The 24701-nt window shown below is 48.6% G+C and overlaps 1 protein-coding gene across 1 annotated transcript in view; it reads left to right on the forward strand.

The window, feature by feature from the left end:
* Nucleotides 1-24701, forward strand: part of LOC146811315 (uncharacterized) — a 1339659-nt gene that overhangs the window by 745974 nt on the left and 568984 nt on the right. The window contains exon 11 of the mRNA XM_085615056.1: nt 4170-4303. Within this exon, the coding sequence (XP_085471182.1) occupies nt 4170-4303 (134 nt within the window). The remainder of the gene's footprint in view (nt 1-4169; nt 4304-24701) is intronic.

Consider the following 24701-nt stretch of genomic DNA (forward strand, 5'->3'; position numbering starts at 1 on the left):
GCTGTCATTATTCTCCTACGCAAACCTGGCAAAGACATCCCTTTGCAGCTCCTATGGGCCCCTCTCGCTCCTAATTTGGACTAAAAAATATTGTCTAAGATTCTTGCCAACTAGATGTCTCAATTAATGGAATTTATTATATCCCCAGCACAGTCTGGTTTCGTACCACACCGCTCCACCTCACTGAATCTTAGAACACTGTTTGTAGTCATACACAGAATAGACCCGCAAGTCCCTGCTGCAGCAGTGCTGCTAGATGCCGAGAAGGCCTTTGATTCTTTAGAATGGCCTATTTTTCTGTCGGTAATGCGCCGTATGGGAATGCCAGCAGGCTTCGTGGCCACTACTGCTCTATTGTATAGCAGACCCAGGGCGAGACTGTGTTTAAATGGCACACTATCTCAAGCCTTTTCGATATCGCGCAGCACGTGACAGGGGTGCCCACTCTCCCCCCTTTTATTTATATTGCCGATGGATCCGCTGATCCGACATTTTCAGGAGAGGCATCTCCTTCGGGGATTACAATTTAACACAGGTCCCCTATTAGTTTCCCTCTATGCCGATGACACCATTCTTTATGTGCGTCACCCACAAGATAATATCGAACCAATCATCAGAGAAATACTTAGATTTGGCCGCTTTTCGGGACTGGGCATTAATTAGCACAAATCAGTGATCTTTCCGTTAACAGCTAGCACGACTTCATGGGATTGTGGATTTCCCCTTGAATGGTGCCGTGATTCAGTTAAATACTTAGATATACATGTGCAATTAGAAACTACGAGCATTATCAGCTTGAATTATGGACGCGCCTTAAACAACTTAGAATCTCAGGTGGAACGATGACTTTGTCTACCACTATCAATGGCAGGCAGGGTTGCTATACTCAAAATGATAGTGCTCCCCAAATTTTTATATCTTTTTAATAACATTCCCATCCCGCTCACTCAGAATTTCTTTTTACAACTAAGTACTCACGTCATTAGATTGGTATGGGGGGGAAAGCCCCGCGTCCATTGGCAAATACTTACTCTCCCGTGCGAAAGGGGGGGATATGGGGTTCCCGATCTCCACTTATATTGCTTGGTGGTGCAGTGCAGCTATGCATTTGCGTGGTATCATCCGGATGCCAGTATTCCATTTCTGAGACCAGAGGCTGATCTAGTTCGTCCCCAAAAACTGTCCACTGTACTACAGAGGGGCATTCCTCGGGCCCCGTGCGACATACAAACTGTTTCCACTACTAGTTGGGCATGGGACAAATTACGTAGAAGGCTTGGCGCTACAACACTGTTTTCCCCAGCCCTACCTCTCCCAAACCCTCTTGGGCTTCCTATTACAGGAGAAACACTTGTGCAACGTACGTTAGCCAAATTCAATATCACGAAGGTTGGTGATTTATACTCAAATGACCACATCTTTTCAGTGACTAACGAAGCCCGATTCCATGACAGCGCCTTTATGGACAACTCTGTTTTGCGGCGAATTCGCTCAGCTCTACGAGCCACATTACCCACCTACCCGATTGCACCTGACTCTTTTGCCCCACTTACATTGATAATTGAGAGTGAGACTGGCTCTCATCTCATTTCCAAACTATACAAGTCCTGCTCCAGTTTGAGTCCTGTACAAGATGACAGGATATGCACTGCATGGGAATGAGACCTAGGCCGACCAATCAGGGATAACCAATGGATAAATTTCTGTGTGGTGACGAGAAAAATCTCCCTCAACACTAGACATAAGCTTATTCACTTTAAGTTCCTCTGCCGACTCTACCATATCCCCGCCATGGTGCACAAAATAGACGCTTCAAAATCTCACAATTGTCTGAACCGCTCCGCCCCCTACGCGGACTTTGCACATCTTAAATGGACATGTCCCAAACTCCAGACATATTGGGAACAATTACATAACACGCTAGGTGCCATGATAGCTATGCCACTTATCCCCATTCCAGAAGTTGCACTCCTGGGATATACTGTTAATTTTCCTAAAAAGATCAGGAGACTTGCTGCCCTTGGGTTATTGCTTGCTAAGCGGGAAATAGCGCTATTGTGGGGCCGGCGTACCACCCCAACCCTACAGGGGTGGCTACGTAGCCTGGCCTATTGCAGTGTGAACTGTGAGGTATACGGTAACCATATGCCTAGTTCTTCACGTCCTAGGGACATTTGGGGTCCATATAAAACATGTGTTGAAACTCTGCGCCAGTCTACTGCCTCTCCAGTGGAAAGTGGTATAGTCACGGAGGGAGTGGGCTGATGAAACACGTCCCTACCCATGACACCGCATCATTATTTGACAAGATATTTAAACCTTACTTTATATATTGCATTACGAATCTTATGCAATGCTGAACAATATATGGCACTGACTGTATTTCGATGACCTGTTATTGTCCAAAAAGTAGCAATGGACCAGCTGAGGGAAATGTATCACTCCGCTTCGATATTGGAATATCATGCCTGTCGTTGTGTCTAGGTTTTACTTATTACATTGTATTCATGTGACACTTCTTCATGTTATGATCACTGACAGTGTACCATTCATTGCTGTTTTATTTTACTTCAGAACACGGAAATTTGAAAATAAAGAATACAAATAAAATACACTTTAAATGGTAGATACAGAGGGTGATACCTTGGCTTGTGATAAAGACCGTTCCGGTCGAAATGCATTGCTGTTAATGCACTTTGACTTTAAAGTGAAAACAAAAACCACGTATCATACCGTGTAACACTCGAAGTAAAGGGGCCAGTAACCATGGGAGGGTACAAATGACAACATGGCCATAATAAGGAGGGAATAACAAGCCTCATAATCAATCATAAGGCAGCATTTACGAAAGACAATGACACAAGCCAATTAAAAACACGGGCAGAGAGTGGGCGGGGCGTCCACTCCATACTTTATTACTGCATGCCTCGCAGAGCGAGCAGCGCATGCGCGGTGCCGCTATAGGCTCGACCTAAAAAAGTGGGGAAGAAACAAAAGGAAAAAGATGGGGAGGGGAAAAACATGGGAATAAAGTAAGGTACATTGGGGCACATGCATGAAAGGTTGATTTTGCGATTACCAATTAGTGATTTATTTAGAAATCGCTATTTGGTAATCGGAAAATGCAATTCAACAAAACAGACAGCAAATAGAGATTCTCTAATTGTGATTCCTTAAGAATCGCAAACGCAATTAGGGAATCTCTATTTGCAATTGCGTCTCCATTCTTTCCTATGGGCCTCAAGGCCCATAGGTGAGAATGGTCTTGAATTACCTAAATTGTGATTACCTAATTGGTAATTTAAATTAGCTAATGCAAAGGCAAGAGTGCCCGGGGGTCTAAGGCCCCCCTGAGGTGCCCCTAACAAAAAAAGATGCACATGTAAGTCACACACATTCACTAGGGAGCATGTGTGCGCAACATGGCACTTTGAAAAATGCAGTTTTGTGCATTTTTCAAAGTATGCACATGGTTACCATGAACTTGAATTTGATGGGAATTAACTTTTCCTAAATGCACAGTTCGCATTTAGGAAATCCTTATTGCATGTGCATTAGGGAATCGCAAATTGCGATTCCCTATTTGCATTTGCAATTTAGGGAATCGCGATTAACTAAATTGCAAATTTTAAAAAACTTTCATGCATTAGAAAAGGCCATTTTACTATCGCAAACAACCGATTTTTGCAAATCACACTGTTTGCGATTGCAAAATAGCTTGATGCATGTGCCGCAAAGTCCTCTGAACAATATAGGTGTATCAGCCTCAGCACATAGCCAGTCCAGAACTGCCTGGAATGCATTTTGCTTTTTGGGCCAATTATTTTTAAAAAGTTGCTGTAGAATGCACCGATTGTCCCTTTTTCTTTAAAAAGAAATTCGCAGGGGGAGAATATCCCTCTGCCAAAACACCCTAGCTTCCTATCACTTCTAGGAAAGGCCGGACTTGCTTGTTTTTCTCACTTGGTGCTTTGAGATATGGTTCAAAGTGAGGGGTATTTTAATACTTTAATTTTCTGACTACTCACTGGTGACAAACCTTTGTCATTGCTTGTGCTGTTGAATGTTTTTATGCTCACAGTCTTCGACGTACTGTTAACTGAGTAATGAAATCGTATTCGGTTTTATCAAGCTCAGATTTGTAATGATTGCTGCTCTTTATCTTTCAGATGTTTTTCATAGACAAAGGGGAAGTTGAGGTGCTTTCAGATGATGAAAAGCAGGTGGTGGCGAAACTCAAGCCTGGACAATATTTTGGAGAGTGGAGTTTGGTTTTCAAAGAACCACGAATGGCCACTGCCAGGTATAAAGTACAATCATTCTCCTGTCTTCCCCTCATGACATTTGACATTGAAATGTTTAGACACGGAAGCTAAAATCTTGCCCTAGCATGAAGTCTAATGTATCTTTGTGATGTTAATACGGCAGGCAATTGCCAAAGCTCTCATGCCCTTTATTTAGACCCTTTTAGACACACTCTTGGGCATGTGGGCAAAACCATGTTCTGTGCCCCCGGTCAACAAGCGCCACCGACCAACTACATGCAACCCTGAATTTCTCGCTCAGCGTCTAATACCGGAGAGCTTTGTGGTTCAGGCGTCACCAGTAAAGTTAACCCTAACGCCTTCTCTACGACCCTGCCAGACCACGAATTCAAACAGATGGAAACTTTCGAAAAATGCATGTTTTGTTCAGCCAGCCATGCTCTGCGCTCAGTGAACGCCAGCTGCCTTCTTGGCTAATCCAACTATGCTGTATAGGACATAGACACTCAGGGGCAGATTAACAATAACTGGCTCATCCCTGCATATCAGCAGGGATGCGCCAGTTATTTGGTGTCACGGCAGACACCTCTTGCGCCACCATGGATGCGCCGCATTTACAATGCGGGGCACCATGGCGCAAGAATAGACAGATGCGTCACGCATCTGATGTCGTAAAGGTGACGCAGTGCTGGAGTTGTGTCGCAAGCACGACGCAACTTCAGCACTGCTCGGGGCGCCCTATACTAGCTGTGCTGCGTCACTTCTTGTAAATCTGCCCCTTAGATCTTACCGGTAGTCCCAGATGACTTCCGAGCATCTTTAGCCCAAAATGTTCAGGATGAACTGGATGCAGCTAAATTTGTTATCTTGTCTGTCTTGGACTCGACTGATTGCTTGGAGGAATAATTGGAATGAGTGTAGTGTTTTTGCGACATGTTCGAATGAGGTCTACAGGCTTCTTAGGGGGTATCTAGGCATCCTTAATGAATATGCCATTAAATGGCTCTTAACTCTTTGGTGAGAAGGCCAATTCGGGCTTAGACATCTCAGTTGTGCTAACTTCTGAACCGGACAACTCAAGTTGGTTCTTCAAGGTATCAAAAGAATTGTTACATTAAACCAAACTTGATGCCCAACTCAAATTTTAATGTAACTTTCAAGTGAATGGCAACGTTAGAAATTTGCCACTCTGTTGCAAAACTTTCCAGTGAGATTTTAAGGTTGCTGGCCACGAGACAGCCTTCTGGACTCCGACCGGGGGAGAAGTGTGAACGACTCTCAAGACGGAACACAAAGGGCCTGCCTTTAAATGAGTTGTTACCTCTTCCTTGCAGGAAGGCCAAATAGGGTAGGAGCCCAAAAGGCATGCTATATAAAGAAAGCTGTCTATGAAAAACAAATGGTGGACACACACGAGAGGGGCTGCTATTTTGTTCTGGTAAACAGGTTAGTGTCAGGCACAGAAATGGGGAAACAGTTGAAAACCAGTTTTCCCAATGGTTTAACACCTCTAGTGTCGGCTACCAAGCTTCACATACTGAGAGAGGGGTTCTGCCATAATGGGAGTGGGCAGAATATTGCATTCTGGGACAGCTAGAGGCCACACTTTGCAGAAAGTCATCATCAGACGGGTGGGGACCTGGTGGCCCAATCGCTAGTTGTCACCCCATCCCTAGTGGGCAAGTTGTGGGCACAAAAATGTCACTCCTCGCAGCTAGTCCTCAAATCATGTCTGCACTGTAGAGAGGACCGAAGAAGGAATTTCCTGCTGTTCCCTGGACCCCACAAAGTGAGGCTGCACCAAAGACTTGACTGCACCTGCTGATACTTGAGCCAGCAAAGTGAGGACAGTCCCTGTGGTGCCTTGCTCAAGGAAAGTTTGTCCTTGAGCACCAGAAAGAACAAGTGACTCCATGAGTCAGTTGGCTGACTTCCTGCTACAGCCGAGGGCAACAACAGCTGAAGAAGCCTGCCTTAGCTAGTTTATAGCTGCAATTGCTTGATCATCACTGACCACTAAATTGCCATCTAGGAGACTGAGTCTCGATGCTCAAAAGTTGCACCCAAATCTGCTGGACCTGGAGAGTCTTCTGAGTGGTCTGCTCACCCAAGACTGACACGAACCTCATTAAAAAGGAACTGCTGGTTTTGCTTTAATTGGAGACCAGTAATTAAGTGGCAACTAGTTTTTGGTGGCCAACGTCACCCCACCATGTTCGTGGACCAAGAGTTGCCCCAGAAAGACCCCTGTCACCACATCAGCATCCACATCATCCTTTAGCATCTTCAGCATCCTGTGTCCCTTGCATCTGATAGAGACATCTAGCTGCAGATTCCTTAACTTTTGAATTCTCCCCAAGCACCAGTCTGGATCTGGAGATTTTTCAGCAGTACCTCTGCGCACCGGGGGATGGCGTTATATGGCTCTGTGATGATGTCGACTCCGGTCATGATGTCAGTGGAGCCATATACGTTCCCTCCAGCACGCAGATGTCAGTTTCTTCTTTTCCATGCTGTAACGCGGTCCGGAGAAGCGGTTCCTCAGGTCGGTTTTTTGACCTGCTTGATTCTTTGTTGTCGGTGGAACTGTGTGCCTTTGTCTATGTCTACAGGCTTCAAACCTTGTGGGTCTTGTAGGCGACATATGTCATTGACAGATCCACATACAATTTGTATGTGGTGTTTGGGCGAGCACCACAATGTTGAGGATTGCGCCTCCTGCCAGAAACTGAAGCTGAAGCCGCTCAAGGAGCGGCATCAGAAGTTGATGGTGGCACGTGTGTCACAATCTTTGTTGTCCCAGGAAGAGCGTTTAAGAGGTCGATCTAGGAGCCAAAGCCGATCTGGAGGACGTCGTTCTCCAGGGAAGTCAAAATGTAAGGGACAGTTGAAGTCGCAGCATTATTGGACTTCACCGCGTGGAGACTCCATTTCTCTTGGCTCCTCCCACTCAACGGCTGAGAAGGCCGTACGCAACTCCACACCACGTCTCTCAGTGTTTCCAGGAGCCGGGCCGTCGATGACTCAGATGAGGGAATATTATAATTCCTTGCACCTTATCTTTGGGACTCCATCTCCATCTGGAGCACCTTTAGGCACCAAGGAGATGAGTGGGGCACCGTCGGAGGGTTTGTCCTTGGTGACGGTTGAGCCGTTGGAGTTGAAGGGTCAGCACTGTTCGACGTCGACTGGTGCCACCTTGGCACAGGTCCACAGTCCTTCAGGATCTCAGCCTACGAAGCAGACTCTGACACTGACGTAGGCAGCGGCAGTCAAAGTTGATTTTCCTCTTCCGTGTAGGCGTCGTACGACGTCGGATGTGGAGTCGAGTATTCAAATTGAGGGGAATATACAGGGTTTAGTTCCTTCACAGGAAGAGGTTGTGGAAATACAGCCTGTGTTGATTGGGGTAGGGCACTTTTAGCCCATTCCCGACATTGTGCTTCAGATGGAGGGAGCTGGTTGTCTGCTCTGGGGGAGACTAGTGTCCTGGATTCTTCACCAGCTTCAGGGTTGCATTCTCCCCCTGGACTTGCTATGGAGGCCAGTACCTACTTTGCAAACATGCTAAGGAATGTAGTTACAGATTTAGGCTTGTCACTTCCTACAGTGCAAAGGTCCACAGAGATCGTCAGCAGGCTGCTATGCTTACCATAAGGTGTCGGATGGACACTACGGACTCTGTTGGTCGCATCATGGCTTCGGCAGTGGCATTAAGGCGTTGTGCTTGGTTGGCAACTTCGGGTTTCTCGGAGGCTTCGATCGACATGCCATTTGATAGTGCCTATCATTTTGGGAGTCAAGCTGAAGCTTCAGTGATAGACAGAGGTCTTCGGAGTCAATCAATCAATCAATAAAAACTTTATTCGAATCTTTGTTGGATTCATAAAAGTACACACAGTTTAAAAATTATATTCACATTTAGAAAAATATACAATGATCTTTGGTTACGAACTTCATCAGGCCACATCATTAAATAATTCCACTTAATCATGTAGTACATTATACCCAGAGCCATCCTTCAGTCAGTTTCATAAACAAGTTGGTCTAAAGATTTTAAGGATTTCCTTCTTTGTATGGACCGAGTTATAAAACCAACAACAGCACTACAGATTAATTCATTTTCAAGGGTACATATAAAATTCATTATATCCTTATAGAAAAAGAATTTCTGTGAGATAAAAATTGGACGTAAAAATTGTTTTCTAATATCTTGGTAAAACTTACAAAACAACATAAAATGCATCTTCTCTTCAGAGTCATCATTTTTTCATTTTCTGTTTTTGATGTAACTTGTCTTTCTTCTTGAGATGCAGACTATTTCTTTATAAAAGAGTAAGCTTTATTAGGGCATGCTACATATCCATTGTTGACCACTTGAGTTCCTGCAAGGGCAGATGCTTTATTCTCAGAATTATTTTCCCTGTTTTAAGTTGGTATTGATTTAGATGACTGAGGGAGGTTTCCCTTTATCCCTTGGCCTCTGAGGATGAGCTTTGTGCTCAAGAGGTTATTGTCAAAAGATGTATCTTCTTGTATGAAAGATTTTCTGTCACAAGCTTCTTTGAAGCAGTTCAGTATGCTAAAATATGTGTGGTTTTGACCTTTCATTGTCTCCCATAGAGACGTGTTGGTATGCAGTGGTAAGTCTGGTATAGGGGGACGCTCTGCTCTTTACTCGTTAGTGTAATTAGCGTAGTATGTCCTCACTACTGTAGTGGTGTGCATATTTATTATGGCACTGGTAGATTCAGAGTCTATGCTTTGTATTCTTTTGGATACATGCTCTGCTCTTGTGGTTCATCCTTCATTAAAGTCCCTTCGGTTATTTGTTTTATGGTGCAGGTCGTTTTCTCTTTCTGAGCGGACTGTATATTTATTATAGGTGCTTCAATTTTTGAAACGTTTGCGCGTAAAGTCAGAGTTTATGGTTTGTTCTCTGGAAGATCCGAGTTAGTGGCCTTCTGTGGGAGGTGATAGATAATTAATTTGTTCAAACTTGTAACATGACTAGGTGAACTCTGTATCTTACGCTGTGTGATAAGCACTGTCGGAAACAATCTGATAGAAACTTCTAGCTGCACATTCCTTACCTGGTTTCGGTCATACAGTTCATGGTAGGAGTTTTTAGGCTTTATAGGAAGCTTTTCTTGTTTTCTCCTGCAATGCTTTTTGCATCTGTTGGGAGGTTTTATATGTATTACCTGTCCCCTTGGGGTATGTGTCTATTTTCTCTGTGCTTCACAGTCCTTGAGAAATCATGGCTGTTGCCTCTTGAGACGGACTTGCGATCAAAGTTAGTTCATATCACAAGTGTTGTTGCATGCACTTGTTGCTGACAAGGATTCATTTTATATATGATTTCCTTTTAATGTTTCGATTTTTCCTTATGTTATGTTTTGGTACTGCTTTAATTGGTGCGTTCCCTTTTGCAATATAGATATTTGGTTGTCGTTTTGAAAAGAAAAAAAAGTACAGAAAGAGGTTTTAATGTGACTTGTGGTTGCTTCTCTTTTCTCGCTTGCCTTGGTACTTTGAGCATGCCCAAGGTTCGGAGTCATGTTCAGACTGTCAGACCATGACACTGAAGGTCATGAGGGGGCAAGCTTTGTAGATACTTGTGGTCCTGCAGTAAATATTGGCCAGCGAAATTCTATGCGTTGTCGGGCCACTCGGAGTCTATTGTGACACAATTGTATATATATTATCTAAATGTCCATATAATACATCTTTTTGGCAAAAGTTTATACAACTGGCATAATTGATGAACATCGACATTTGATATTACATTCAAATCTCTTTGATGTCATTTTAGTTTGTTTACAGTACATTATGTAACCTTCAAGTGGTTGTTTTGTTAAAAGAAAATTCTTTATACCATAGAGGTATTATTGTTCATCTTTCTTTTGGTGTTCATTCATCTCGTTATGATGGAATGAGTTCTGAGAGTTCTTCTTTGGATTTTTTCAGACAGGTTTTCTCTGATATCTCTTTATTGATGTAAAGAATGCGTATTACATGAGTTTTGTTTTGCACTCGGGCCTTTTGGCCAACGAGTTCTCTATCCCCTTGGGAAATAAAGGATAATGTCTGATAACTGACAAATGGTTCTTTAAGGGTGTTTTCCCCTTTTTTCCTCCAAGGACAGATTCTCTCGGGTCTATAGAGTTGTTTTTTATTTATATGTTCTGTGACAGCGATCATGGATTCTATTAAGAGCCAAGCTCTTGTTTTACTATTCCTACGTACATTTGGTCGATTGTTAGTTATGACCGGTTGGTTCTCTTTGTGAACTTTTGTAGGATTAGTTTGCAGACCCACTTCCAGGGGGGTATAGCAATGGTATTTAATTCTAAAGTTAAGGAATCTGCGGCTATATGTATCTATCAGATTTAAAAGTTACTTACCTTCGGTAATGTAATATCTGGCAGAGACACAGTCTAGCCGCAGATTCATTAACTCCCTGCCCATCCTCCCCACTCTGCCAATGACCTATGAGTTAAGGATTATACCCTTTTTAAGTACTGGTTTTATATACCGGTGATCACTATCTCAACTTATGATGGGACTCAACAGACCACTTGGCCTAGCTACATAGGTTTTGCTTAGAAGTTGCCATACCATCCATTTCCAAATGTGTGTGATCGGTAGGGTAGTATGTATTTTCTCTTTCACACTGGATTAGACGCCAGGGGCAGTATTGATTTATTTGTTCTTTCTTTGACAGTCTTTGTTTGATATCATCATACCTTGTATTGGCACTGTCAATATGTCATGTAATGGTGTGATTCAACAAAGAGCTTGGTGTTGTTTTTATAGGTTTTGTTTTGCTATTACCATGCCATTCATTGCTGAATGGACTATAAATTGTAAGGTTTTCTTCCCTTACATGAGGGTTATTCACCAGAGCACAGGGTTTCACGTAGCCCCCTGTATTTCTTTGTTTCTTTTGGTGTTTTCTTTAAAAACCATGTCTGGTATTAACATACCATTTGATGTTTCTTCTTTAATAATGTTTCAAAGATTTTTATTTTTTTGGCACACTGCTTCCACAACCAGTTTCTATAGTGGCTCCGCGTTCTGGCGCTGAAGGTTTCACAGAAGAAACTGACATCCGCGTGCGAGAGGTGATTTATATGGTTCCACTGACGTCATGACAGAAGTCGACGTCGTTACGGAGCTGTACGACTCCGTACGATGCCGTCCCGCGAAGAAGTACTGCTGAAAAATTTCCGGATCCAGACTGGCGCCTGTGGAGAGTTCAAAAGTTAATGAATCTGTGGCCTGGCTGTGTCTTTACCAGATCTTACGTTAACGAAGGTAAGTAACTTTTACATTGGGACCATTCCATTGATGTCTATGGCTGTTCGCCTATAGAGCCTGGAATTGGACTGGCGACTGCTCTGACTATAAGGTAACTGTCCTTCCAAGCAAGTCTCATTGGTCCCTGTGCCTCACTCCCTGCTAGAGGCGGTCACCCAAAGTGGACTGGAGTAGTCAGACAGAACTTTGCAAATGTTTTCTAAAGTTTTCCAAGTAGCCACTAACCATGGTAGTTGCCAATGCTTGTTTTGCGACTTGTATGAAAAGTATTGATTTATTATGTGCTTAATAATTTATATCTCTGGAGGATCAGAGATCGGTAGGTTCTTACTTGAGATGCTTAGACCTAGGTATTCATAAGAGGAAGGGGAAGAGGACTCCATGTGAGAGATCGAGAGAGTGTTCCTGTGGATACAGGCTAGCTCCCCACCCATCTTTAGCGCTCTGTCAAGCCTGATAATATCATGAGTGGGAGGAACTAGGAGGTCTAAGATAGGAGTGGAGGCGGGATTTAACCAAGTTTCAGTGAGTAAGATAATATCTAAGTCACTATGTTGGATGAGGTCAAAGACGTCTGATGCGTGTTTATTGGCTGATCTGCAGTTTAGTAATACACATTTCAGATGTAGTGGATTGGGGTGGCGAGAGTCTGGGAGATGTTCACTCTGGTGAGGTTGTCAGAGTTGCTGCATCTCAGATTGCAAGGAGGTTCTCTGTCCGAGTCGGAAAGGATGGGGTGAATTTTCCACGGCGGGGTCATGTTAGAATTGGCAGTGGACGCAGGGTGGCACTCACTTTTCATTGGGCAGAGTCGGGAGTATGGAGAGGGAATAGGGTTCGTAATGGAGGGGGTTCTGGGCCGGTTTGTAGAGCTGAAAAGAGAGCTGATCATGGGGAAAAGATCTTTTGATAGGACTTTCAATCAATGACGCCCTTACTGATGCCCTTTTGGGGACTTGGTCCAATCCCAACACAGCGGCCCCTGTGAATAGGATGATCGCTGCCACCACTGCCCTGCCACAGGGGATCCAAACTTCCTCACCCAATGTCCCACCCGGAGAGCTTGGTGGTCCAAGCCGCGGCGTCCCATGGTGTGCTCCCTCAGACAGGGAATCCAAAAGACTGGACTCCTTGGTGAAAAGATGTTTTCTTCTGAAGCCTACCATTGCGGTCTGTGAATACCGCATTCCTTTTGGGCCGTTACTCTCACACTCTGTGGGACACGATTACGCAAGTGCTGCCACAGGTCCCAGAGGAGGCCTGAGCCATGCTCTCTCAGGCTGATGGGAGAGATAAAGCAAAGTTCACAATAAGATGTGGACTCGACACGACTGACTCACTGGGCAGAGCAGTTTCATTGATGGTGGCCCTGTGGCGCCACGCCTGGTTGAGGATGACTGTCTTTTCTGGGGATGCCCAGGCTTCCCTTATGGACATGCCCTTTGATGGCATTCATCTCTTCAAAGGCAAGGCAGATTCGGCATTTGAGCGCTTTAAGGACTCTCAGTCTACGGACAAGTTTTTGGGCCTTTCTGCTGCCCCAAGTCACCCCCAATCTGCTTTTAGCTTCTTCTGTGGCTACAAAAAGGGCTTGCAGCCATGCCAATTCTCTCCTAGCCACTGGTCTTCTCATGCTCCCCAGCCTCTACATGACCAAGGGCGTGGTAGCCACAGACCTCGGGGGTCAGGTAGCAAGCGGTCTGGTCAGTCCACCATCCCCCTGGAAGCTGCAGCCTCCAAACCTTCCTAACCTGCCTCTTTACCACCATGGGCATCCAGTTATTGGCAGGATTCACCATCACCTGCCCCACTTGACACTTGACTTAACATCAGGTGGGTTTTACAGATTGTCTGATGGGGCTACTCCCTCCCTTTGAGACTACCCTTCCCTCCATGCCATCACATGACCGGTTGATGGAGGTTAATCCGTCCCTTCTCCATGAGTAAGTCACAGATCTCTTTGCCAAGGGAGTTGTAGAGAGAGTTCCAGTGCCAGAAGTATTTTTGGGTCCCCAAAAAGGAAAAAGGCCTTCATCCCATTCTAGATCTCCAAGCCCTCAATTTCTTCCTCAAGAAGGAGAAATTCCAAATGCTCACATTGGCTTAGGTCTTGCCTAATCTGGACCCAGGAGACTAGATGGTAGGGTTGGACTTGCAAGCCGCCTGCTTCCACATTCCCATCCTGCCTGCCCACTGGTGCTATCTGTTGTTTACGGCAGACCATGAGCATTTCAGTTCACTGTGCCCACTTTTGGCCTTACCAGTGCCCCTCTGGTGTTCACCAAGGTGATGGCAGTGGTGCAGCTTATCTGTGAAGATCAGGGGTTCCGGTCTTCCCCTATCTCAATGACTGGCTGTTGAAGGTGGGCCTGCCCCAGGCTTTCGTCTCTCACCTTCAGACTATGGCAATCATCCTGCACTCACTGGGCTTCACTATCAATATGCCAAAGTCACAAATGATTCCCTCCAAGAGGCTCCCTTCTGAACACAGTGCAGTTTCAGGCTTATTCTCCTGTGCAGCGAGTCCAGGATATTGAGGATATGATACCAATATTTCAACCTCTGTCCTGGGTTTCGTTGACACTGAATCTGAGGCTGCTGGGCCTCATGGCCTACTGCATCCTGCTGGTGACACATGTCTGATGGTATATACGCACTATGCAATGGGACCTGAAATTCCAGTGGGCACAGCATTAGGGGAATCTTTCCAACGTTGTCCAGGTACAGGAGGGAACAACAACATATTTGCAGTGGTCGCTAATGAACCACAATTGGGTCAGAGGCAGACCCCTCTCCCTTCCCCAACCAGACCTGACAGTAGTGACAGATGCGTCACTCTTCGGATGGGGCAGCCATCTGGGAGAGGTGGACATCGGAGCACTCTGATCGCCGACATAATCCAGACTCCACATCAACATGCTGGAGTGCTGAACAATCCAACTGGCATTTCTATCATCAAGGAAAGGCTAGTGCAGGCATTCAAGGGCAACAGCACCGCTATGAGGTACTGCAACAAACAGGGTGGGTGGGGGTGTGGACCCTTTGTCAAGAGGATCTGCACCTCTGGACATGGCTGGAACAGCAGGCCATATCCCTGGTGGTTTATTATCTGGCGGACTCTCTAAAAGCCAGGGCAGTAGCTCTGCTGTTGATGCCTAGTGGATCACCTCCATGGCATGGCATCTGTATCTGGAAGTGGCGCAGGCTCTCTTTCAGCAGCGGGAGTCCATGGTTAGATCTGTTCGCCTCTGCTGAGAATGCGCAATGTCAGCAGTTTTGTGTGCTGGAGTTTTCAAGGCAGCTGTTGCTTGTGGATGCTTTTTATCTAGAGAGGAGCTCAGGCCTCCTGTACACCTTTCCATCCATACCACTCTTTCCCAGAGTTCTCAAGAAGATCAGGAATGACCTGGCCCAGGTCATCCTTTTGGCTCCGGTCTGGTACCCTGAGCTACTGAGCATGGCCATTGATCCTCTGACCAGGCTGCCCCTTTGGGAGAATCTTCTGTTGCAGCAGCAGGGAAAGGTTCCCCACCCACACCTAGCCACTCTTCACTGTCTTGCATGGAGATTGAGCAGCAGCAGTTGACAGCTTTCGACCTTCCTCTCAAAGTCTGTCATGTTATTCTAACAGCCAGGTGTCCCTCCACCAAGACGGTATACTCTTGCCCTTGGAAAACATTTGAGACATCATGTGCATCAAAATATATTGATCCTCTTTCTGAAGTCTTGCTCTTCATTCTTTCCCTTGCCAAGCAGGGCTCTGCTCTGGGCACTCTTAAGGGCTATCTGTATGCTCTTTCTCCCTTCTTGCAGCTGTTTGACCAACCATCCTTGTTCAAGTCCTCTATTGTACATAGGTTTCTTAAGGGTCTTGTTCACCTTTTTCTTCCTTAGCTATTTATCATTCCTCAGGGAGACATTAATCTGGTCTTAACATTTTTAATGTGTGCTACTTTCAAGCCTCTCCACAACTGTCCCCATAGGCTTCTGACATTTTTAAAACAGCCGTTCTCGTGGCAAAGTGAGTGAGCTACATGCCTTATCATGTAAGCCGCCTTACCTCTCTGTCTATCCTGACAAACTGGTGCTTTGCACAAGGTCCTCCTTCCTGCCTAAAGCGGTCTTCCCAACTTATGTAGGCCAATCGATCACCTTGCCTACCTTTTTCGCTCCTCCATAGCCCTCTAAGAAGAGGAATGACTACCCTTTCTGAACCCAAAAAGAATGTTGTTGTTCTATCTTGACCACACACAAGAGTTCTGGGTGGACGACCAACTCTTCGAGCGGTATGTTGGTGCAAAGAAAGGTACAGCGGTTCAGAATCGGACCATCTCCATATGGGTCGTGCTCTGCATCAAAATCTGCTACACATTGGCCAAAAAAACAACCTCCTGAAGGCTTGTTGGCACATTCCCCCAGAGCTAAAGATGCAACCACTGTGTTAGCACGCGGAGTTCCAGTCCTGGACATGTGCCAGGCAACAATGTAGGCATCTCTGCACACAATTGGACAGTCAGGTCTGTAGAGATGGGCACTTTGCTTGTTTGGTCCTGCAGGACTTCCTTGTTTGAAATTGATCCGCAGACCCAACTCCAGTGAAGTAATATTTGGGTATCTATTCAAAGGTAAGGAATTTACCGCTACAAATTCTTATTAAATGTTTCTTACCTTCGGTAATGCCTTATCTGGTAGAAGCTATATTTATCCACAGATTATTTACCAACGCTTCCATCCTCCCCACTATGCGAACTGATTTCTAGGGATAGGGCTACACCCCTTCAGGGCCCTAGTCTTTACACACCAGTTGTCAGTGATCTTCATGGCTCAGCACTTCTGACATAGAAAGACATGAAAAGTAACAGACATCAGGGCGCTTAGATGGCACCTATGTAGGTACCATGATGTCACTTCCAGCACGGACGACGCACTAAGCACGTGGAGCCTATCGATGGCACCTACTGGCGTGCAAGGGTACTGCTCACCAAAAATCTTCCAGATCCAGTCTGACACCTGGGGAAATTCAAAGGTAAGAAATCAGCGGCTAGATATAGTCCCAATCAGATAAGGCATTACCAAAGGTAAGTAACTTGTTCATCACTAGCACTCTAGCACCAGTCTCAATCTAAAAGGAGATCCACCTGAAGTCCAAAAACTAGTATAATGAAGATCTCTACCATCTGTAACATCCATACTCTACATAGCAGGAGCAGCCGTTATGCCTATCACTCAAAACAATGGTTTAAGTGCTATTATTTTATACAAATTTTGCAGACAGACAAAGAAACATATTATATGCATACAATTAATGTATTAAAACAACCAATGCACTCTAGCCTTAGGAGTGCTTTTAATTAAATCAGAAAAGTATAGTAACTACATGTGTAGACCACATAGAACTTTTACAAATGTCACATACAAGGTACAATAAGCAGATAAATCAATAAATGTAAGCGGAGTCCCTCGGTGAAAAAAAAACACAAAGCAAGCACGTGACAATTTCATGTATGGCAACAGTTTTCATTATATGTTTACCTAAGTTCCCTTATCCAATCACCACCTTGCAAATACCCTTTAATCAGGTAATATTCCTATCTGAAAGAAACACGTTAGTTAGATTCCTCACCTTAGAATATCCTCAGGCGTCAGGCTGGATCCGGAAAGATTTTTGTAGCAATACCCCTTGCGCGTCGCTAGGCGTCGTCTGCGGCTCCGCATCCGTCGTTGGCGTCGTGCGCCGGAATGACGTCGTCGGAGTACTTAGACCCCGCCCTCGCGCGCTGAAGTCAGTTCTTCTTTTTTCCGCGCCAGACAGCGCCGATCCGGGAAGAGCTTACCCCTTAGTCACTTTTTGACTAAACTTTTTGACTCTTTTTGGTCTTCTGTCGACTCGAATCTGGTGCCGGTAGGATGCCTGGGTTTAAAGCCTGTGACTCCTGTCATCGACTGATGTCGGTGACGGACTACCATCGCCGGTGCCTTTACTGCCTGGGGGCCGACCACGACGCGGAGTCGTGCCCCGATTGTCAGACCTTGACCTCGAAGGCTAGGCGGGAGCGGTCCCGTAAGCTTCTCGAGCTTCGGCACTCGGCTCCGCGCCGCTCACGGTCCCGGTCCAGGAGGAGGTCCAAGGACCGGTCGCAGAACCACAGTCACCATCATCGCTCGTCGGGCTCGAAGTCTTCGGGTAAGTCAGAGCTATCAAAGAAGTCCAAGAGGCGACACCGCTCTTCGGACTCCCCTTGCCGGTCGCGCGACTCGGCCGAGGGTCAGGGTGGTCCCACCCCCGCGGCTCCGTCGGAGCCGCAGGAGCCACGTCCGTCTCCATACCCGCCGGTCCCTGGGACTGACGCGACTCCGACGGAGGTCAGTGCCTTCCTCTCGGCTATGAGGGGCCTGGCTCCACCGTCGATGCCTGCCGGCGAGCCTTCGGGCCCCGCGGGCTCGACTGGGCGACCTCGCGTACCGGCGGCTCCGGCCCTGGCGCCGTCGACGACTTCGGTCCCGACGCCGCAGGTCCCCGAGGGATCCAGGCCTGGATCTCTGTCAGCGCCGGTCGACCTCACAATGCCTCCTCCGCCGGTGTCGACATCGGTTCCACCTCCGGCGCTGTCTCAGGACGACGCCGTTCCCCGGTTAAGCCCCTGTCCGGACCTGGCGCAGGCGCGGCACCGCCCGGCGCCTCACCCGACGCCGATGGATGAGCGTTTCATCTACCGCCCGGCTCCGATCATTCCTCCTGTTTATCAGGAATCGGATGACGGGGGCGACTGGGAGGGGTCTGAGGACCCTATGGCCATCCAGGGCCAACTTTCACAGGACTGGGCAGACGAACTGGGGGATGCCAGTGGTCTGGACACTTCACCGGACGCTGGTTTCATCTCTCCTCCGACTGTGACCTCGGAGGAAGGTGCAGCTTTCTCAGTGGTGCTGCGCAAGGCGGCCGAAGCCCTGGGGCTCGAGTTGCCTGCTGTGGCCGTGAGGACTAATATCCTCACAGAGGTGCTTCAACCGTCAGCAAGCTCCACAGAGCCTCTGCTGCAGTTCAATGAGGTCCTCATCGACGTTCTGCAGGGCACTTGGTCCAAGCCCTCCACAGTTCCTCCTGTGGATCGGAACGTGGCCCGGCGCCACCACCCTGCTCCGGGTGACCCCAGTTTCCTGTCCCAACACCCCACCCCCGAGAGCCTGGTTACCCAGGCCTCCACTTCCCAATCCTCCTTCCCGTCCGCTCCTCCGGATGGCGAATCCAAGAGGCTGGAACAGTTCGGAAAGAAACTGTTCTCTTCCCTGAGTTTGGGCCTGCGGTCTTTGAACACCGCTTGCCTCTTGGACCGTTTCTCCCACTCTGTGGGATGCGGTGGACGACGTGCTGCCCCTGTGTCCGGAGGAGGCCCGGACACGTCTCTCCCAGGCACTTGCTGACGGGCGAGATGCAGCGCGACATGCCATACGGTGTGGACATGACACCACGGACTCGCTGGGTAGGGCGATTTCCACCACGGTGGCGCTCCGGCGCCACGCCTGGCTGTGGTCCACGTCTTTTTTGGGGGATGTCCAGAGTACCCTCATGGATATGCCCTTTGATGGCGCTCGCCTTTTTGGTGAGAAGGCGGATAGTGCGCTGGCTCGTTTTAAGGACTCCCGGGCTACGCCCACGTCCTTGGGTCTCTCGGCCCCACGGCCGCAAACTTCCGCCTTTCGCCCCTTTCGTGGCCAAGGAAGGGGCGCCTCCTCACGTCCGCCTAGCCACCGGCCACAGAAGCAACCTGCACGCGGTCGGGGACGTGGGTTCCGCCGTGGCGGTACTAGAGGACAATGTGCCGGTCAGTCCACATCCACCTCGGCAGCATCCGCCTCAAAGCCCTCCTAGTCCGAGCTTTCAGGCCCATTCCACGCCAGTGGGCGGCAGAGTTCGCCATCACCTGCTCCACTGGCGCTCCATCACTTCGGACAGGTGGGTGCTGCAAATCGTCCGAAGGGGCTACTCCCTCCCCTTCGAGACGACCCCTTCAGCCATGCCACCGCAGTGCCACCGTATATCGGAGGATCACTTGAATCTTCTGCAGGAGGAAGTTACGGTCCTCTTGGCCAAAGAGGCCGTTGAGCGCGTTCCTGGTCCAGAAGTAGGCCGTGGTTGCTATTCCCACTACTTTCTGGTTCCCAAGAAGGGCAAAGGGGGCCTACGCCCTATCTTGGACCTCAGGAGCGTCAACACCTTCCTCCGGAAGGAACGGTTCAAGATGCTAACTTTAGCTCAGGTTCTGGCTGCCCTCGACCCTGGAGACTGGATGGTAGCGTTGGACTTGCAGGACGCCTATTTTCACATCCCCGTCCTGCCGGCCCACCGGCGTTACCTGCGGTTCACGGTGGATCAGGAGCACTTTCAGTTCACCGTGCTCACCTTCGGCCTCACCAGTGCCCCTCGGGTATTCACGAAAGTGATGGCAGTGGTCGCAGCTCATCTGCGCCGATCAGGGGTTCCAGTCTTCCCCTATCTCGACGACTGGCTGTTGAAGGCGGGCTCGCCCCAGCAAGTCGTCTCCCACCTCCAGACTACGGCCGACCTCTTGCATTTGCTGGGGTTCTCCATCAACGTGCCGAAGTCACACCTGGGACCCTCCCAGAAGCTCCTCTTCATCGGAGCGGTTCTCGATTCGGCACAGTTCCGGGCTTATCCTCCGGAACAGCGGGTCCGGGATATTCAGGCTCTGATTCCCATCTTTCGGCCTCTATCCTGGGTTTCGGTCAGGTTGGTGCTGCGGCTTCTGGGGCTGATGGCCTCCTACATCCTGTTGGTGCATTACGCCAGGTGGCGAATGCGGGCTCTGCAACGGGACCTGAAGTTTCAGTGGGCCCAGCATCGAGGCAACCTGTCCGACCATGTCTTGATCTCGGAGGGCACTGCGAACCAGTTGCAGTGGTGGCTCACGGACCGCGATTGGGTCAGCGGCAGATGCCTCTCCCTACCCCAACCGGAGCACGTAGTAGTGACAGACGCGTCCCTCCTGGGATGGGGGGGCCATATGGGAGAGGCGGAGATCAGAGGACTCTGGTCTCCGGCGGAGGCTCAACTCCATATCAACCTTTTGGAGCTGAGAGCGATCCGACTTGCACTGAAAACCTTCCTCCCCTCTGTCCGGGGAAGTGTCGTGCAGGTGTTCACGGACAACACCACCGCCATGTGGTATTGCAACAAACAGGGCGGGGTGGGGTCGTGGATCCTTTGTCAGGAGGCTCTGCGCCTCTGGACATGGCTGGAACACCAGGGCATCACCCTGGTGGTTCAACATCTGGCGGGCTCTCTGAACGCCGGAGCAGATGAACTCAGCCGCCGGTGCATGATGGATCATGAATGGCGTCTGAACTCGGACGTGGCGCAAGGTCTCTTTCGGCAGTGGAGAGCCTTGCTTAGATCTATTCGCCACTGAAGAGAACGTGCAATGTCAGCAGTTCTGCACGTTGGAATTTCCAAGGCAGCACTCGCTTAGAGACGCTTTTCGTCGCGAGTGGAGTTGCGGTCTGTTGTACGCCTTTCCGCCTATATCACTTCTGCCCAGAGTGCTGAAGAAGATCAGGCGCGACCGGGCCCAAGGTATCTTAGTGGCTCTGGATTGGGCATGAAGGTTCTGGTATCACGAGCTACTCAGTATGTCAATCGATCCCCCGATACGACGGCCTCTTCAGGAGGACCTTCTGTCGCAGCAGCAGGGGTCGGTCCTCCACCCGAACCTGTCCAGCCTCCATCTCCATGCGTGGAGATTGAGCAGCGGCAGTTGATGCCATTTGACTTGCCTCCTGAAGTCTGTGATGTCATTCTGGCAGCCAGGCGTCCCTCCACAAAGACGGTATACGCCTGCCGGTGGAACAAATATGTGGCATGGTGCACAGCAGAGGCTGTGGATCCCCTTTCCGCCCATCTTTCTGAGGTTCTCCTCTTTCTTCTTTCTTTGGCCCAGCAGGGCGCTGCTTTGGGCACCTTGAAAGGTTATCTTGCTGCAATCTCTGCCTTCTTACTGCTTCCTGATCAGCCTTCTCTTTTCAAGTCCCCTGTTGTTTCACGTTTTCTCAAAGGCTTTACTTGCATGTTCCCTCCTGTCCCCTTCGTAATGCCTCAGTGGGACTTGAATCTTGTTCTGACCTTTCTGATGTGCGCTCCTTTTGAGCCTCTTCACAATTGTCCCATTCGCCTTCTGACCCTGAAAACTGCGTTCCTGGTAGCTATCACCTCGGCTAGACAGGTGAGTGAGCTCCAGGCTCTGTCATCTAAGCTTCCCTTTCTTTCTGTTCATCCGCACAAGGTTGTCCTCCGGACTCGTCCTTCTTTTCTACCAAAAGTGGTGACCCCCTTTCGCATCGGGCAATCTGTAATGTTGCCCACCTTCTTTCCGCCTCCGCATCCTTCAAAAGAGGAAAAGAGGCTCCACCGTCTGGACCCAAAACGGGTGCTGTCCTTTTATTTGGAGCGCACCAAACAGTTCCGGGTGGACGACCATCTTTTTGTTGGATAAGTAGGAGCTAAGAAGGGGAAAGCGGTACACAAACGGACCATCTCACGGTGGGTTGTGTTGTGTATTAAACTTTGTTACTCCTTGGCAAAAAAGGACCCTCCTGTTGGGTTGATGGCCCATTCCACCCGAGCCACAGCGGCGACTACTGCCCTGGGCAACGTCCTTGGGTCTCTCGGCCCCATGGCCGCAAACTTCCGCCTTTCGCCCCTTTCGTGGCCAAGGAAGGGGCGCCTCCTCACATCCGCCTAGCCACAGGCCGCAGAACCAACCTGCACGAGGTCGCGGACGTGGGTTCCGCCGTGGCAGTACTAGAGGACAACGCGGTCAGTCCACATCCACCCCGGCAGCATCCGCCTCAAAGCCCTCCTAGTCCGAGCTTTCAGGCCCATTCCACGCCAGTGGGCGGCAGAGTTCCCCATCACCTGCTCCACTGGCGCTCCATCACTTCGGACAGGTGGGTGCTGCAAATCGTCTGAAGGGGCTACTCCCTCCCCTTCGAGACGACCCCTCCAGCCATGCCACCGCAATGCCACCGTATATCGGAGGATCACTTGAATCTTCTGCGGGAGGAAGTTACGGCCCTCTTGGCCAAAGAGGCCGTCGAGCGTGTTCCTGGTCCAGAAGTAGGCCGTGGTTGCTATTCCCACTACTTTCTGGTTCCCAAGAAGGGCAAAGGGGGCCTACGCCCTATCTTGGACCTCAGGAGCGTCAACACCTTCCTCCGGAAGGAACGGTTCAAGATGCTAACTTTAGCTCAGGTGTGAGAAGTTGGTCTGATATATGATGTCACTAATTCTAGTGTACACCTTGTATCAGTCCAAACAACCCTTATGGTGATTGGTTGTAAAGTCAACCTTATAGACCAGCTATCCTAGTGGTAGCATGGACAAGAGCAGTCTTAGGCTAAACTCTGTATGGCATGTGAAGCCAGCTGTTATACCATATGTAATCCCTTGAATACCAAATGAAAGGACACCACAACAGATATATATAAAGATAGAATGTATTTATTCTAGGCAAACCCTCAGCACTCTTTATGAGATTCGAGGTAAGTCCAACACAGTCTTATTTAAGCATACATTAAGTCACACAGGTAAGTAATACAGTTAGGCTCTAGGGGCCACGCAAACCATATACTAAGTAAGTGGTATAAGGACCACTGTCACGAACACAGGATAGGCCTAGGCCTAGGCCTAGGGAATCGCTGGGGCTACACTATACTACCAACAGTTAGGAAGTGGGAGGCCCACGGGATTCAGGTGCAGAGTGGAAACACTCACGCGTAATGCGTAAAAGTCAATAGAATCACTAGCAGTTAGAAATAAGCAGTTTCAGGACACTTCTGGTATAGCTAGAAAGTCGAGACTCGGAAACTAGACCCTAGGATAGTCAATACCCTTGTGAGCACCGAAGTACCCAAGTTGCCTAGCCCACGGGCTGCGGGTGCATAGGTGTGAACTTGCGTCGGGTTTCGTCATGGACTTCTATGGATGCCTGAAGGAAAGTTGCTGACAGGCAGTCAGTGAAGAGTCTCCGGTGGATCCCAAGGAGGGGATCAAGAAGGAAGGAATCTGCAAGCAGAAGAGACAGAGTCTAGGTCACCAGCCAGGAGCCGGGAAGGAACCAGGAAGGAACCAGGCGATGTCGTAAAGATGCAGGCGAAGAGGTGAAGCTTGTCGCAGCAGCCACGGGTACCAGGAGACGTCGAGGACGACCAGGACCAGGAGGTGAGCTGTCCCACGAAGGCTCTTGCTGTCGGCGGCGTCGAAGTCGAGTCAGGACCCAACAAGCCTTGGCAAGCAGAACCCACGCAGGATGGAGGACTTGCTTCTGGTGCAGACCAGGAAGGTCTGGGGTTCTTCTCTTTCACAGAGGAGCGGGTGCCAGTCGGGAGGAGCCGGACCAGCCAGATGAAAACAAAGGTTCGTCGTCGCAGAGGCTACTAGCCTACGGGCCAGCAACCGGACAACACGTCGAGCAACACAGGTGCAGAAGGGCCCCACGCAGAACACGTGAAGTGTGGGGAGCTGATCTTCTTTGCAGATGGTGCTCGGGAGTGGGGCTTCTCAATTCCCCAAGCACAGCCTTGAGGGAGCCTCGGAAGTCGCGCTAGTCAGTTACTAGCCACTTTTCCCAAGTCGCCGGTCCCACGTCCCTCGTCGCCTCCACGGGTCTCAGCTTCGCTGGAGATGTGGATCTGGTTCAGAGGTGTCTGGAAGTCTCGGCGCTGGTCAGTCTCTGCAGTCGTCCCTCGTAGGATTCAGTCGCAAAGCAAGCAGCGGTCGCTGGATGGTGCCTGGTTGCCCAGGGTGGTCACTCCTTGGCCACAAGGGAGATTTCTTCAGTCTTCTTCCTGAGGTTGAATGTCGAAGGTCCAGAGTTTCTGTTCAAGTTGCAGATTCAGGTTAATCTAATTTAGCAGGGCCCAACTAGCTACTAATATACTGGGCTAGTGAGTAAGTAAGTATTTTATTTGTACATGATTAACTAAAATCTTTACAAATCGAATAAGAACATTATAAAGGGAGATTAAAAAGTAGAAAAGACAGTTAACCAAAACCTTTTTAAAAGTTCTCTCTGTCCCGTGAATTTGCCAGTGTGATTC

This window comes from Triturus cristatus, chromosome 7 (assembly GCF_964204655.1).
Source record: "Triturus cristatus chromosome 7, aTriCri1.1, whole genome shotgun sequence".
Classification (NCBI taxonomy): Eukaryota; Metazoa; Chordata; class Amphibia; order Caudata; family Salamandridae; genus Triturus; species Triturus cristatus.